We start from the raw sequence: 12,998 nt of genomic DNA, 5'->3' as shown, positions 1-12,998 counted from the left end.
GATCTAGTCGATAGAGTGATTAATCTGATGAGATGTGGGTGGGTTTTTTTTCTGCTGTGCAGCAATAAGAGATGCTGCACTCTGAACTGTAAATACTGTCAAATTATGTTTACTTTGCCTTTGAAAAAATGAACAAAATGAACGAAGTTTGGACCTTTCGCTGTAATTTCATGCTCTGTTCACAGGAGCAGATGTTTTTTGTTTTCCTTTGTCCCTTTTCTTAAAAGCGTTGAAGAATTTAACTGGTAGCTGTATCTTGTGCTATTCATCATGCTGACTGCTGCCTGTAGTTCTGAAGATAATCTATCACAGAATCATAGAATCACAGAAGGACCTCCTGGAAGGTCAGTGCAGTGGGAAGGGCTGTATCGTCAGTAGAAGCTGCTGAGGTCTCATGGCACCCATCCCATTGGATTCTTGTCTTAAGCATGGGATTGGCTTCCTTCCTTCTGGCACGTCCTTCTGGATGGGCATCTGTCTGTCAGGTAGGGGAGGTGTCCAGGCAGAGCTCTCCATCAGCACTGCCTGTGCTCTCAGCCATGTCCTGTGCACAAGACAGGAGCTTTTCTGGAGCCTGTCTTGATCTCTTTTCTTGCCTGGGATGACAAGCTGTACGTTGCAGTTGCGCTCTGCAGTGGTTTTATGTCTGTCGTCTGCCTGCGGTCTCGTGCTCAGTTTGCAAAGTTCTTGGTCTTTGTGTAGAGATCTCTAAGGTTGCTTCCCTTTTTCTCTGTTACATCTGTCCTGCTTGGATAGCAGCATTGCAGTGACATGAGGATGAGCCTATGTCTGCAGCTCAGCTGGTCTAACGAAACCTTGGTGCTGCTGAGAGGAGGAGCTGGGCCTGTTTTCCCTTTCCACTCTCCATGTGTGCACACGCCTTCCTCCTTTCCCTCTTCCCTTTGTGCTGGAGCTCTGGCTCCTGTCCAGCTCAGCTCTATTCACTCAACTCATTTCAGCCACTCTGGTTCTCTGCCAGGTTAGCAGGTGGAATTTGCTCAGGGGAGGATCAGCAGCTCCAGGGCTGGTGCTGAGCGAGGGAGGCACTTCTGCACCTGGGGATGTGAGTGAGGAAAGCAGATGTGACTTCCTTTGTTCACAGGAGTGAGTTGTCTGTTAGCAACACTGAGAAGTGTCACCTGGACTTCCAGTTATCCCCTCCACCTGTGACTGTGTCCTGAACAGCTGCACGTGTAGCTCGTGCTGCTGGTACTGGATCTCATGAGCTGATGTGGCAGAAGAAACTCATATTCCCTTGTAGCATTTTTTACTGGAATAAAAGCAATTTGCATCTCCTCTGTCCTGACCCCAACGAGGCTGTCTTTCTTTTGCTGCCCGTGACTCTGGGCTCTTGTCCCAGTGCTCTCCTCTCCCTTGTGTGGCACAGCATTGGTGACTGCACAACAGACCGGAATGGAGCACTGTGGTTAGGAATGAATCTGGTGCTTTTGCTGGAATGGAGTTCTGGGTCTGGCTGGGATGGAGTTGGCTTTCCCCACAGCAGCCTGTATGGTGCTGTGCTTTGCATTTATAGAACAGCATTGGTATCGCGTGTTCTTGTTACTGGGAGGAACTTGGCTGCACTTCTGTGTGGGTTGTGGGTGGTATTAGCTGCCTGGACCTGCCACCATCTTGGTCGAGAAGGTTTGAGGTTACGTACGGAAGCAGAGAGTCTCAGCAAGCAGGTTAATATTTCATCTGCAAACTTCTGGCACTCACCTTCCTGTTTAGGGTCATTCTGTTTTCTCCTGCCTTAGAACAAAGTGGTTTCTAAAGACTATGGCAAGCTTACTGCTGAGAATCTGCCCCTCTGATTTGCACAGGATTGCTTGTAGAGTTACCAGCTTCTTGTTCCCTTCCTTGCTGATGTGCTAGGATTACTTCTATCGTTGTAGCAGCATTAGCTAAAAGAAGCAGGGAGCTCTGAGCTTTGAGCTTAGGTCCATATTCAGCTTATTTAAGACTACAGTCTTCACTGAAGGCGTAGTTCAAATTCCCTTTTCAAAAATGGATCTGAATATAGTCTAAATCAGGTTGTATATTTGTAGATGCTCTACCTCAAAAGAGGTGGGTGATAAGGAGGCACTCCATGGATGGGTTACATACAAAACGAGTGGTTCAGTTTTTATGAAGAACACTGGCCTACTCAGGTAGGAGTGTACTTGTGTGAATTCCACATCCCATTTTGTCCCTCATCCCCTTTGCTGCAGCAGCTCGCTGTCACAGAGCATGTTGTTATCGTAGCTACATAACTCTTCCTTGAAGGGGCTGGGGAAACTGGCGAAAAAACAGACGGGAAAGTACAGGCTGCCAGTGGACACAACACAATTGGTTCTTTGCCTTTGATTTCTTAAGTCTGGCCACAGTGCTGGTGTGAGGCAGCAGCAGATGAGGCCTCTGCTGTACATGGAAAACGTGCCGTGCTTTGTGTAGCAGCACGGTGGAAAATAGTGTATGTCAGAGGATGGGAGCGGGAGGAGAGCTGCATGCAGATGCTGAGTGGACGGCTGGAAGGCGTTAAGAGCCACAAGAGCTTTTGCTGGCAGAGGTATGGACCTAAGATTCAGGGATGTGTATGAGAACAGGGTTTCTCATGTGGCAAGTTAAAAAATAGGGTGTTCCAAGCCTAAATGGAGGGAACAGTTAAGCTGATTTGGTGGAATTCAGAGCTGTCACATAATGATTAACGTGGCAATGTTACACGGTAATATTCTACATTAATAGTGGTTGTCCGAGTTTGTTCCGTGCAAAACAGGGAGAAGTTTTAATAGATGTATTTTATGGTAAAATGGAGTATTTTGAATGATAAAGGCCCTTAATGTGTTTCAGCATGTACCCCGGTGGGGGTGCTGTGTTCCTGGCCCAAAGCAGAGCCATTCTCAGGTCAGACCATGGGCACTGCATCACATTAACGAGCTCGGCTGGACAAGAGGCACTCGTGTCCTTGCGTAGGCAAAGTGAGCTGTGCTTTAACTAAGAGTACATCCTCGTGCACTGAGAAACACCAGGCTGGGATCTGAGTGCTTCTGTGGTGCTGTTCTCTCTTCCCTTTCCCAAACATGTTGCCAGTCCTCAGTATTCTGGGCGTTTCCCTTCGCTTTTTAGGCCTGGGAAAGAAACGGCTTTAAAGAATCTTTGTCAGAAACGCATTTTATTTAACACACTACTCAACAGTTTTACAAATGCTCCCTTTGATTCCCAGAGGGAAGGGAACAACGAGCGCTGGATCCTGTCCCTTCAGGACCTGGGGCTGGGGCTGCCCAGATGGGCTGACATATAGTGCCCGTCTCCTCTGCTCTTGTCAGGAAGCACAAAGCAATGTATTGTTAGCAGTGCCCTCCGTTGTGTCGTGCGTGACAACACGTGCTGCTGTGCCACGGGGGGGTGAGGAATGGGGCGGCTGATCCGTGCCAGTGGGAACGGTCCCAGTGCTGCCAGATGGGAACCCCTCAGCCCAGACTGGAAAGAGGCAGCAGGGGGAGAGAGAGGGGTGTGGGTGAAATTGAGGGTTGAGTGTTGAATTAGACAATGGAATCGGTCTCCTTTTGTATTTCCATCACGGTGGTGGTGTTTCAGCCTCACAGGGCTGTGGCTTCCTGCAGTGCTGATGTCTCAGTGGGGCAGCGGTGGGGCTGGAGCACGCCGTGCCCTGGGAAATTACTCTCAGCTCTTTTTGGCTTTAGGAAAGAGACCAGCACGTCGAGCAGACTGGGCCCAAGCATGGAGCTAAGGCAGCAGCCAGAAGCGCAGGTGGTGTGGGGAAGCCTGCTCTCCTACACACCTGCTGAGGGGTCCAGCAAAGCTCAGGAGGAGCAGGTGGAGAACGGGTGTAAATTCTGTGCTCGTGTCCAGAAGAACAGGCAGCAGAGCCTACTAGCAAAGCCTTTTCTAGATCTTATCTGTGAACACACTTGCTGCTTTGGGTAAGAAGTAGGTTTAAGCCTGGAAAAGGCATTTATGTGCACGTAGGACAAAGTGGAAATGGTGTGAGGCGTATGGGCAGTGACAGCACAGAGCTCCCCGCGTGGGGCACGGTGCTGCATCGCCTGGGCTTTATGCTGGAACTGGATTTTAAAGGTACCAAATGCTCACTGAAGTCAGGCTTACTGGAGATAACCTCCAGCACTCATCATTTTCTCGTACCTAGAGGATATTGTTCAGTCACTTCAACACAGCAGCAGTTTCCTCTAGTTTGAGAGTGACTATCTCCAAGACTCCTACTCTTGGCACGAAGGCATTGCAGTCTTGTTTCAGGGAAGTACCTTACAGCTCTCAATCCGTGGCACCCCTTCTGCCCGGCTCGCTGTCCCACTGAGCCACGGCTGCTGTTCAGGGCTGGCTTTCTAGATCCTTCCCCAAGAGGTGAAGTCGTGTATGCAGAACTAGAGAGCGCTGGAAAAGACTTCCCAAGCACACAGAGCTGCAGTGAGGACGAGTGGCTGGTTTTGTAATTCACAAAGTCACCCAAGTGACCGGTGATCCCGCAGCTCCTGGAGGTCCGGCGGCATCTCTCCTGCTGCCTCCTTGGTTGCTGTGGGTTCGTCCCGTGAAGTGGCAGACCTGTCTGATTCGCTGTGACACCACCTGGTGGGATGCCACCGTGTGCCAGCAGGATGGAAACTGACATGAAATGCCTGGGACATCTTTCCCTGCATCTGGAAGGAAGGTTCGGAGCAGTCGGCCTCTTCTCTCCTCCGGGCTGATTTCAGATGTTAGCAAAACGATGTGCAACCCTGTTATCTCGTGCCAGCTTTCCTCTTCTGTACGTTTTCTTCTAAACGTAGAAAATGAATTATGCCTTTTCTGCAAAAGATGTGTTTGAAGGCGATCCCAGGTAATGTGTTTTAAGATTAAAATCCGTTCAGCCTCAAAAAGTGGTAACCCCCGGACAGGGGGTGTGGGCTTATCTGCAGGCAGGAGATGTTTCTTTTGTGACTCGATAGCAAAGGAGGAATTGAAAATTAAATGACTTATGGAAAAAGGAAAATGATGTGGGCTGATGAACTTCATTTTGGGGCTTTTACTGAGATTTGGCCGTTCTCCTGATGATTAATGCAGCGGAGCTATAGCTTCCTTCTCTGTCTGAGCTCATTCTGCGTGTCTCTCACCACAACAGCGTTGGTTGCTATGAAATCCCCAAACAGCTCTTGTCAGTGAATCAGTGTTTTCAGAGCTGTTAGCTACGGGAAGGGTTGCCTGTACTGAAATGAAAAGGCTTTTTGTGCAGAAATTCAGACACGATAATGGCTTTTGAATGTCCCTCTGAAACTCCTGAATATAGACCATGCCAAGAACCTACAGATGCCTCTCCCTCATCCCACCCCCCGCTTTCAGCATCACTTTTGGGGTGCTGTGCACTAGTTCAGCAGTATGAAGGTGTTCTGCATGTTGGTTTAACACAGGTCTCATCTCTTGGCACTCTCACTCTTGTCCATCTGCACCATGGAAAGCGAGGTGCCTTCGGCCTGCCCGCGTATGGTGGAGAGGTGGTGAGCAAACGGGCGACAGTCTGCCGGCCCTGTCCTGCCTCCCTGCCTTCTCCTTGGCTTTCTAGGAGAACCTGGGCTTTAATGTGACTGTTCTGAGTTAACCCTGTGGGGATTTCTGACTGTTGTGGGCCCCCGAACTGATCCCAGGGCCTTGGCCATTGAGGCGTGCACCTGGCTGATTCATTCCTTATCTCTCTTCTCTCTCTCGAAAGGACGATTATCCCTTTCTTAGCACCTCTTGAGCTATTTTGTTAGAAGTGGACTGGACAGCTCTATGTGGGTTTGTCTGGCTGCAGTGTGAAGCGTGGCTGTATTCGTATGGCTGGCATCGTGTGCCGAGGGCGCTCAGGGGCTGTGCTGGGACGCAGCGGGTGCCGAAGCTCTGCAGGGCTGCAAGGCTGGCTGCTGTGAGGATGCTGGCTGAGCTGCTTAGCGCTGCATAAAGACACCTTGGTCATTAAAGGTCTGATTACAGCTGAAGCATCCACGGAGTCTGCAGTGTGATGCTTGGTCACCTCGTGATGGGAAGCGTAGACTAATGGTTCAGAGAAGACGTGAAGCTGTTCTGTGTCTTGGAGAGCGTTTCTCCTTGTGATTTCTTAGGCTTTGAGCATTGCTTTTTCTCCTGTACTTTATTTCACTGCGTTTAATACCTCCTTTCTCACTCTGCAGACTCAGCTCATTCAGATGGTGATATGGATGCTCCAACACCGGCTCCTCATTCAGCTCCACACGTACGTCTGCCTGATGGTGCCCCCAAACGAGGAGGAGTTCCGCGCCCAGGATGAGGACATGCCCTTCACCGCCAGAGTTGGAGGCCGAAGTTTAAGCACCCCCAATGCTCTTAGCTTTGGTTCTCCAAGTATGAGCCAACTTTTCTCCGCTGGTCACACTGCAGCCCACTTCTAGCCCTTCTCTTAGCAATGATGAGGGTGACAGGCCTTAGTAGTAAGATGATTTGTCTTTGCTGGGATGCTTGCTAACAATGACCAGCCCTTCTTCAACGTAGAGCTGAGCGTTGGTGGATGCGTTAAGTGCTTCACGTAGCTCTTTGTAATTTGCTAAGATCTCATTTAGTCATGTCAAAAATTTCAGTATTTATCAGAGGCACTTCAGTGCATTTCTGCCAGGGAACTGCCTACTTCCTTGCAGTACTAAAGAGTAACCACAGTGGTCCTCTGCCTGCACTGCTGCTGCTGCATGGATTCTGGTTAGCAGGAGAGGAATAGCATTGTGAGAATTTGCTATAACCAGTATTGGTTTCTGTGCAACCTGCAGCTTTACACAGCTCATGAATTAGGGCAGAAATCTTGGAACGTGGGTCTGATAAGTCTGCAATCTGCTTATTTTGGCTCCCTCGCAAGAGGATATTGCTTCTTGGCCTTGCTTTCTGCATGCTTCCATCTTCTGTGTTGTTAGGCTCTTTGTGTTACCACTTCATGGTGTTCCAGCAGAGCTGGCTGGGAATTTTCTTTTCAAATAGTTTATGGGCTGTTTATAGTCTCCAGAAGTACAGTTTTCCAGATAAATTGATGGTGTTGTTGAAACACTTTACTTTCCCATTGAGAAATCCCTGCATTGTTGTATCACAAATTGCGGTTACACGTAGCATTTCCAGAGCCACTTCCTTTGTTCTCCAAATCCGAGGGGACTGATTGGAAAGACTGCATAGATATGGCCTGAAATGATAATCTTTACTTCATTATGCTGGGCAGTATAAAGATTCTGTGTCTCTTCTCTTCCCCTGATAGCTAGCAGCGATGACATGACTCTGACAAGTCCCAGCATGGATAATTCCAGTGCTGAGTTGATACCTGGCGGGGACTCACCCCTGAATAAAAGGATGACAGAGAATCTCCTGGCAAGCTTGTTGGAACACGAGCGGGAAGCTATCCTCAATGTCCCTGCTGCCCAAAATCCAGAAGATCTTCGCATGTTTGCAAGGTAGGAAATGAGGAGCGCGGAGCGTGACCTTCTTTTTCCTATCCTCGCTGTTTAATTGATGGATAGGTGTGGGCTCTTATCAAATACCATTAGCTTGGGATTTTGGAAGATAAATCATTTCAATCAGCAGTTTTCAACAAAAGCTAATAGATTTGTCACAAGAACACTTGTTAACCTGGTTCTGGATGGTGAAGGGGCACAGGACATGTGGTTGGACAACAGGGCCTTCGCTTTTTGCCTTCCAGTTTTGCTGTGTCCACACGCGGTAGACATAACTGCCTAGCTTGAAAACATAATTCTGAGTATCCAAAGCAAAGACCTAGTCATGCTGGTGCTGTCACTGTGTGTCTGTTAGTATTACCAAGACAGCTGTTATTTATTTTAAGGTTCGTAAACTACATACAAATAGGAGACAAAGGAAAAAAGCATCAGAGATGAAGTCAGCCCGAGCCCTTCTGCAGAGCGGCCCTCAAAGGCTGCCAGGCCTGTTTAGCTGAGATAAGCTGCTCGTGTGAAGGGTTAGTTAGCTCTGCAGGTTAAACTCATGTCGTGTAGCAACAAATTTCCACACTACTTAAAATAAGCGCGGTGTGGCTCTGCACGTTGTGAAAAGCAGAGTGACTTCCTAACAGCTGGGAAAAAGGAGGGGGAATCCCTTCTTTCCCAAGCGTTTCAAAACACAGTGGCATCACTGGAAGTTGCTTTCACTGGCTGGCGTGCTCGTAGAGCAGAAAACAACCTGGGGAGAGACCTGCAACTTTCCCTGTACTTTATGAATGCAGGTGGTCGTCCCCTGCAGCCTGTTCCTCCTGGTTTGCTGCTCAGTTCAGGTATTTGTGCAGAGCCCTGCCGTGCTGCAGGGTAGGCATCTCCTCCACCTTCTGTAAACTATTCAGAGGATGTTCTCTGCTTGAGTGGCAACACTTGGACCACTTGAGAACTTTGAAACGTGTGTTCTTCATTACCAGAGAAGTGGTTACAAAACCTGTGAAAAAGAGAAGGAAAAACAAAATCAGAACCGGTGCTATTTTAAAACAAGCTCTGTGGGGGACGCCGGGCCAGTGTAATGGCAACGCAGGTTGTTAATTATCCCGGAGAGAGGAAAGGATCTCACGATTGCTTCCCCGTCACCTCTTCATCTGGGTGAAACAGCAGTGTGAAAGCTTTGGAATTGCAGATGCCAAAAATGACTTCAGTTTCTTCAGCAAATTGGCTGCAGTAAGCAGGCAGCTGCCCTAATGATGTTTGCTTTGCAGATTGCCCGTGCACCGGGTTCTTTAGCAGAGCCATCCCGGGCATCTGCAGTCTGAATTTCCATTCCAGTGTAGATTGAATTGACGACTGTAACTTACTCTTAAGTCAACAGTGAGGAAGAGAGAAGGTAGAATAAAGAAAGCAGCCCTGCGGGTAGGATGCTGGAGTGTAAAAATAGAAATGCTAATGCAAGATGCTCTCGGTTACTTGCGACTTTATGAGGCCGTAACTTGGTGGTTGTGTATTTTCTCTCTTGTGCTGTGAACCATCTGAGGTGAGTGGGTAAACCTGTGGCTCTTAATGAGAGTGTAAATAATTGTGGAGAAGCTGCTGCGGTGAATGAGCTGATCCTCCTCATTACCCCAGCAGAGGTTACAGCATCAGCTCTGCTTCCTGCTTCGTCTTCAGGAGCAGCACCTAATGAGGGCTGCGCTACAGCAAATAGCTGTGCTGGATCAGCTGCCTCCCAGAACAAATTCCTGCTATAAATGCGTAGTTAGTGCACTAAATATACTGCAACTGACCTTCCCAGTATAGTTTTGTGTGCACAAAGGGATGGTCTATTTTCAGCATGGCAGCAAAGTTCAGCCTGATACATTTTTGCCTGCCTATGCCCCTGAACTCCTGGTATTCATTAAACAGATGACACAGAAGGGACTTGTGCCTGTCCATTGCTACGCACAGCAGTGTTTGCAAGTAGAAGCCTTAAGGGGGAAATGAGGAATATGGGAGCTTGGCTCCAGCATTGGCTGCATTAACCCTCACAGCACTGAACCAGAATTCAAAGCCAAGCTGTTTCCATAGCTGCTGCTGGAGGAGGGGGGCACGTCCTTCCAGAATCAACTGGAGAGAGCCACGGGTTCTTTTTGAAGCAGACCTTCAGGTACATACACAAAGTGCTCCTCACTGCCTGTGCTTTTGTAGGCAGGTTGAGGCTGCACTCATGGCTTCTCTCCCAAGCCATGGGCACAGAGCTGCTCTCAGGATTCTCTTTATTGCTCTTACATTGAGAAACAGGGGCCCTTGACTCCACGGAGGAATATTCAGAGGTGACGTCAAGCTGAGACCAGTTGTACTCCATCTTCAAGCAGTGCTGGTGAAAGGGATATCTCCTTGGCCAGACGTGAGCTAATCTCATTTGAGTGACTGATGTGGAATAGTCACTTTGGGGTTTTTTTTTTTGGTGTGAAGTAGTTTAGGGAACTGCTGTACCACCACACTGCTGATCGTGGAGCAGCTCTTGTAACTCGGAGAGGGGAGAACAGCGCTGAGCAATGGAAGGGAATAATCTTCCATCACTGCATCTGCATCTGGAGGCACCCATCTGTCAGCAGACGTATTTGTGCAGCTCCAGAAGGACACAAATGCAATCGCTGCCCTAAGAACTGCCACCTTCTGCCTCGTTTGGGTCCCATAAATATTCATTGCCCAACAAGGTGAAAAAAAGGCTGAAGAAGTTCTCTAGTGCTGGCAGCAGTCTGGCTGGAGCAGGAGCCTGGGCCGGGCTCTGGGGTGACTGCCAACAGCATTTTTGTGATATTCTTTAATATCCTCTCTAGCTTTTATTGGAATGGAAACTATTTCATCTTCACCAGCTACAAATCCAGACTCTTTTTGAATGTAGGGTGGATGTACTTATTGGAAAACTCCTCCGTGGTCTGCGTTACCGCTGAAAGCCAGGTCAGGATCATTTGCACAGATGGTTGTGCTGGGGGACACCACCCCAGCAGCTTCGTAGAGCAGAGAGAGCATGGTGCTTTCAAAATCTCCTTTAAAGTCACTCATTGAGCAGCGATACCAAGTAGGGAAGGGGGAGCTTAGGCCAGGAGCAGGTACACAGCGCCCAGAGCTTGTTGGAAAGTCGGAGCTAATGCATGTAGGCCAGAAGGGAAGGGAGAAATCCAGAAGGTGGTCCTGGTGGGGGAGGAGTCTGATAGAAGTGACAGGTCGGTGTTTTTTGAGATAAAGGATGTTCATCCCCTGGGCAGCTAAAACATAAGCATAAAAAGCCCCCAGACCAGCAAGGGATTTCAGAAGTTACCATTGGTCCTTCAGGGAGCAGTGTGTTTTCAGAGCACACAAACCCTCCCTTTCCCAAACAGCCACTTCTCCGTGCACTGGGTGCCATCCAACGAGGGAAGGAAGCCCAGTGGCCTAACTCAGATACCCACTGGGAGGTTTGTTCTGTCCATTGGCATGAAGCAGCAGGCCAGCACGTCCCCAAGCTGCAGATGGGTATGGAAACACGAGCAGAAGCTGACAAGTCCCAGAGCAGAACATGTGGTGTACAAAACACGCAGACGCACACGTGTTTGTCGAACGGGAGAAGTGATTCTGGCACATGTGTTCGGGCCTTGACTAGCTGGAGTATTCTGAGTGATGCACGCTATGGTTCCTATGTTGTTAAGACAATTAGGAGAATGAGCAGCAGACTGGAGCCTGTGTGCAGGGCTGGCGTGGTGGTCAGCACGCACTCAGGGCTGTGCTGCAGGGACAGCTGGCAGCGGTTGTCACTGGCCCTGCTGCCACTGTGCAGGGCTGAGGCTCCTGGTGTCTGTGTGAGAGGTTGGTGCCCGCCAAGGGGACAGCTGTACTGACCAAAGGGGACTAAAGGATTTCAGTAGTCATCGTGGCTCGGGCTTAGAGTCAGCATTTAGGGGCTCTTCTGGGACTTTGTTACTCCCAGAGCTACTCTGGGGTAACAGATATATAATAAATTTTCCATCTCCCTGTTGCAGCCTCTCCCTGAACTGATCCAACCTCAGTGCTTACGTGCCATTACCAAGCCTGTAATGGACCGCTGTGGGTAAAAATATCCTCTGAATTCTAAAACCAAGAGCTAAAACTATTGACAAGCTCAGGAAATGCACCAGGCTAGGAGACCTTTTGGTACAAGGCACAAAGGACCTTTGCAAGACCCCAGGGTCGTGTTTTCTTGTTACCAATCCGGGCAGCACAGGAGCAGGGCTCCATCCAGAGCGACACTGTGGAGCCGAGCAAGCGTGATGGGAATTGGGTACTTCAGGAGATGAGAATTTGGTGGGTAATGGTCCCTGTGCTGCTTTTCCAGGGGATTTCTGTGCCAGGCACGCCTGAGATAAGAGCAGATTTCATTCATTTCGCTTTCCACGTAAATGAGGGACACAACGCGAGCGCCTCCTGGTTTGTGTCCTGTTGGAGAGGAGCTCGAGGGTGGCAGCATGGGTTCTTGCTACGTGCACTTGCTCTTGGCCCACGCCTTCCTTGCTGTCCTTCCTGCAGGCTGCTTCACTACTTCCGAGGCCGACACCATTTGGAGGAGATCATGTACAACGAGAACATGCGTCGCTCGCAGCTGCTGATGCTGTTTGACAAGTTCCGCAGCGTGCTGGTCGTGACCAGCCACGAGGACCCGGTCATTTCAGTTTTTCAGTCCCTCTTAAAATGACGGCCGGAGAAAACCTGCCACGCTCTTTGATATTCTACAAGATGCCTGAAAAGGAAGAGACGAACCCGGTTCCTCCTCAGCGCACGGCGCACAGCAGGCTCTCTGCCGGCGTGCCTCCGTTTCGCACCTTCTCCCTGTGTGACAGCTGAGGTCTGCGGGCCACCTGCAGGATTCCTGCTCCTGGATCCCTGCCATGCCACGCTCCCAGCACGGGAGTTGCTGTCTCGCGGGCCTTCCCTGGCGCTTCTCCTTCCCCGGGGCTTTTGAGATGGGTGAGGGCGGTGCACGGAGCGTTCCTGATGTGCGGGTGGATGCTTTGCACCAAAGATGCTTTCCCTGCTCTCCACCCCCACTCAGCAGAGGGCACCGCTCAGGAGCAGCCTGTCCCCACCGCCCTCCTGCTTGGCCTCTGCTCAAGGGCAGAGTGAAGCTGGCCTGGCTTTTAGGGAAACAATTCTGGGTACGGAGGAATTCTGTTTGACCGTTGCTATCTGGAAGCAGCGGGGACGTAAATAGGAATGCCAAGTATCACCAGTAAACAGTTTTGTGAATGAAAATGATTTGCTTGCCTTGTTACAGCTTTCCTCTCCCCAGAATCCTTATGAGGAAGTGCCCGTGGGGGCACTGCTGCCACCAGCAGCCCATTTGTTGGCAGGTTTGCAGGTCTGTTTTGGACTGTGGTGGGGAGAACTTGGTTGGCTGAGCAGGACTGAACCTGGCTGGCCGTGCTGCAGGTGCAGGTTGTATCAGTTCCCCAAAGCTGCAGACTAATGGCAGTCACGCTTGCTCCTCTGGGGCCTGTTTTGTTGCTCTGTTCCCCTCCCTGTATGGCTGTAGGGAAGCAGACCAGGGAGCTGGCCTGGGTTAAAGCTGTCTAGCTGAAA

The 12,998-nt window shown here is 49.8% G+C and overlaps 1 protein-coding gene across 5 annotated transcripts in view; it reads left to right on the top strand.

The window, feature by feature from the left end:
• The window catches only part of NPRL3 (NPR3 like, GATOR1 complex subunit), a 42,870-nt gene extending 30,196 nt beyond the window's left edge, over positions 1 to 12,674 (top strand). For all 5 annotated transcript variants that reach the window (XM_021411042.1, XM_021411038.1, XM_021411039.1 and 2 more), the window contains 3 exons: positions 6,162 to 6,351; positions 7,241 to 7,433; positions 11,949 to 12,674. In XM_021411042.1, coding sequence (XP_021266717.1) covers positions 6,162 to 6,351; positions 7,241 to 7,433; positions 11,949 to 12,114 — 549 coding nt within the window. In that variant the 3' untranslated portion in view covers positions 12,115 to 12,674. The remainder of the gene's footprint in view (positions 1 to 6,161; positions 6,352 to 7,240; positions 7,434 to 11,948) is intronic.

Source organism: Numida meleagris, chromosome 13, assembly GCF_002078875.1.
Source record: "Numida meleagris isolate 19003 breed g44 Domestic line chromosome 13, NumMel1.0, whole genome shotgun sequence".
Taxonomy (NCBI): Eukaryota; Metazoa; Chordata; class Aves; order Galliformes; family Numididae; genus Numida; species Numida meleagris.
The sequence above is the reverse complement of the archived record's forward strand: the minus strand, read 5'-3'. Positions and strand labels throughout refer to the sequence as shown.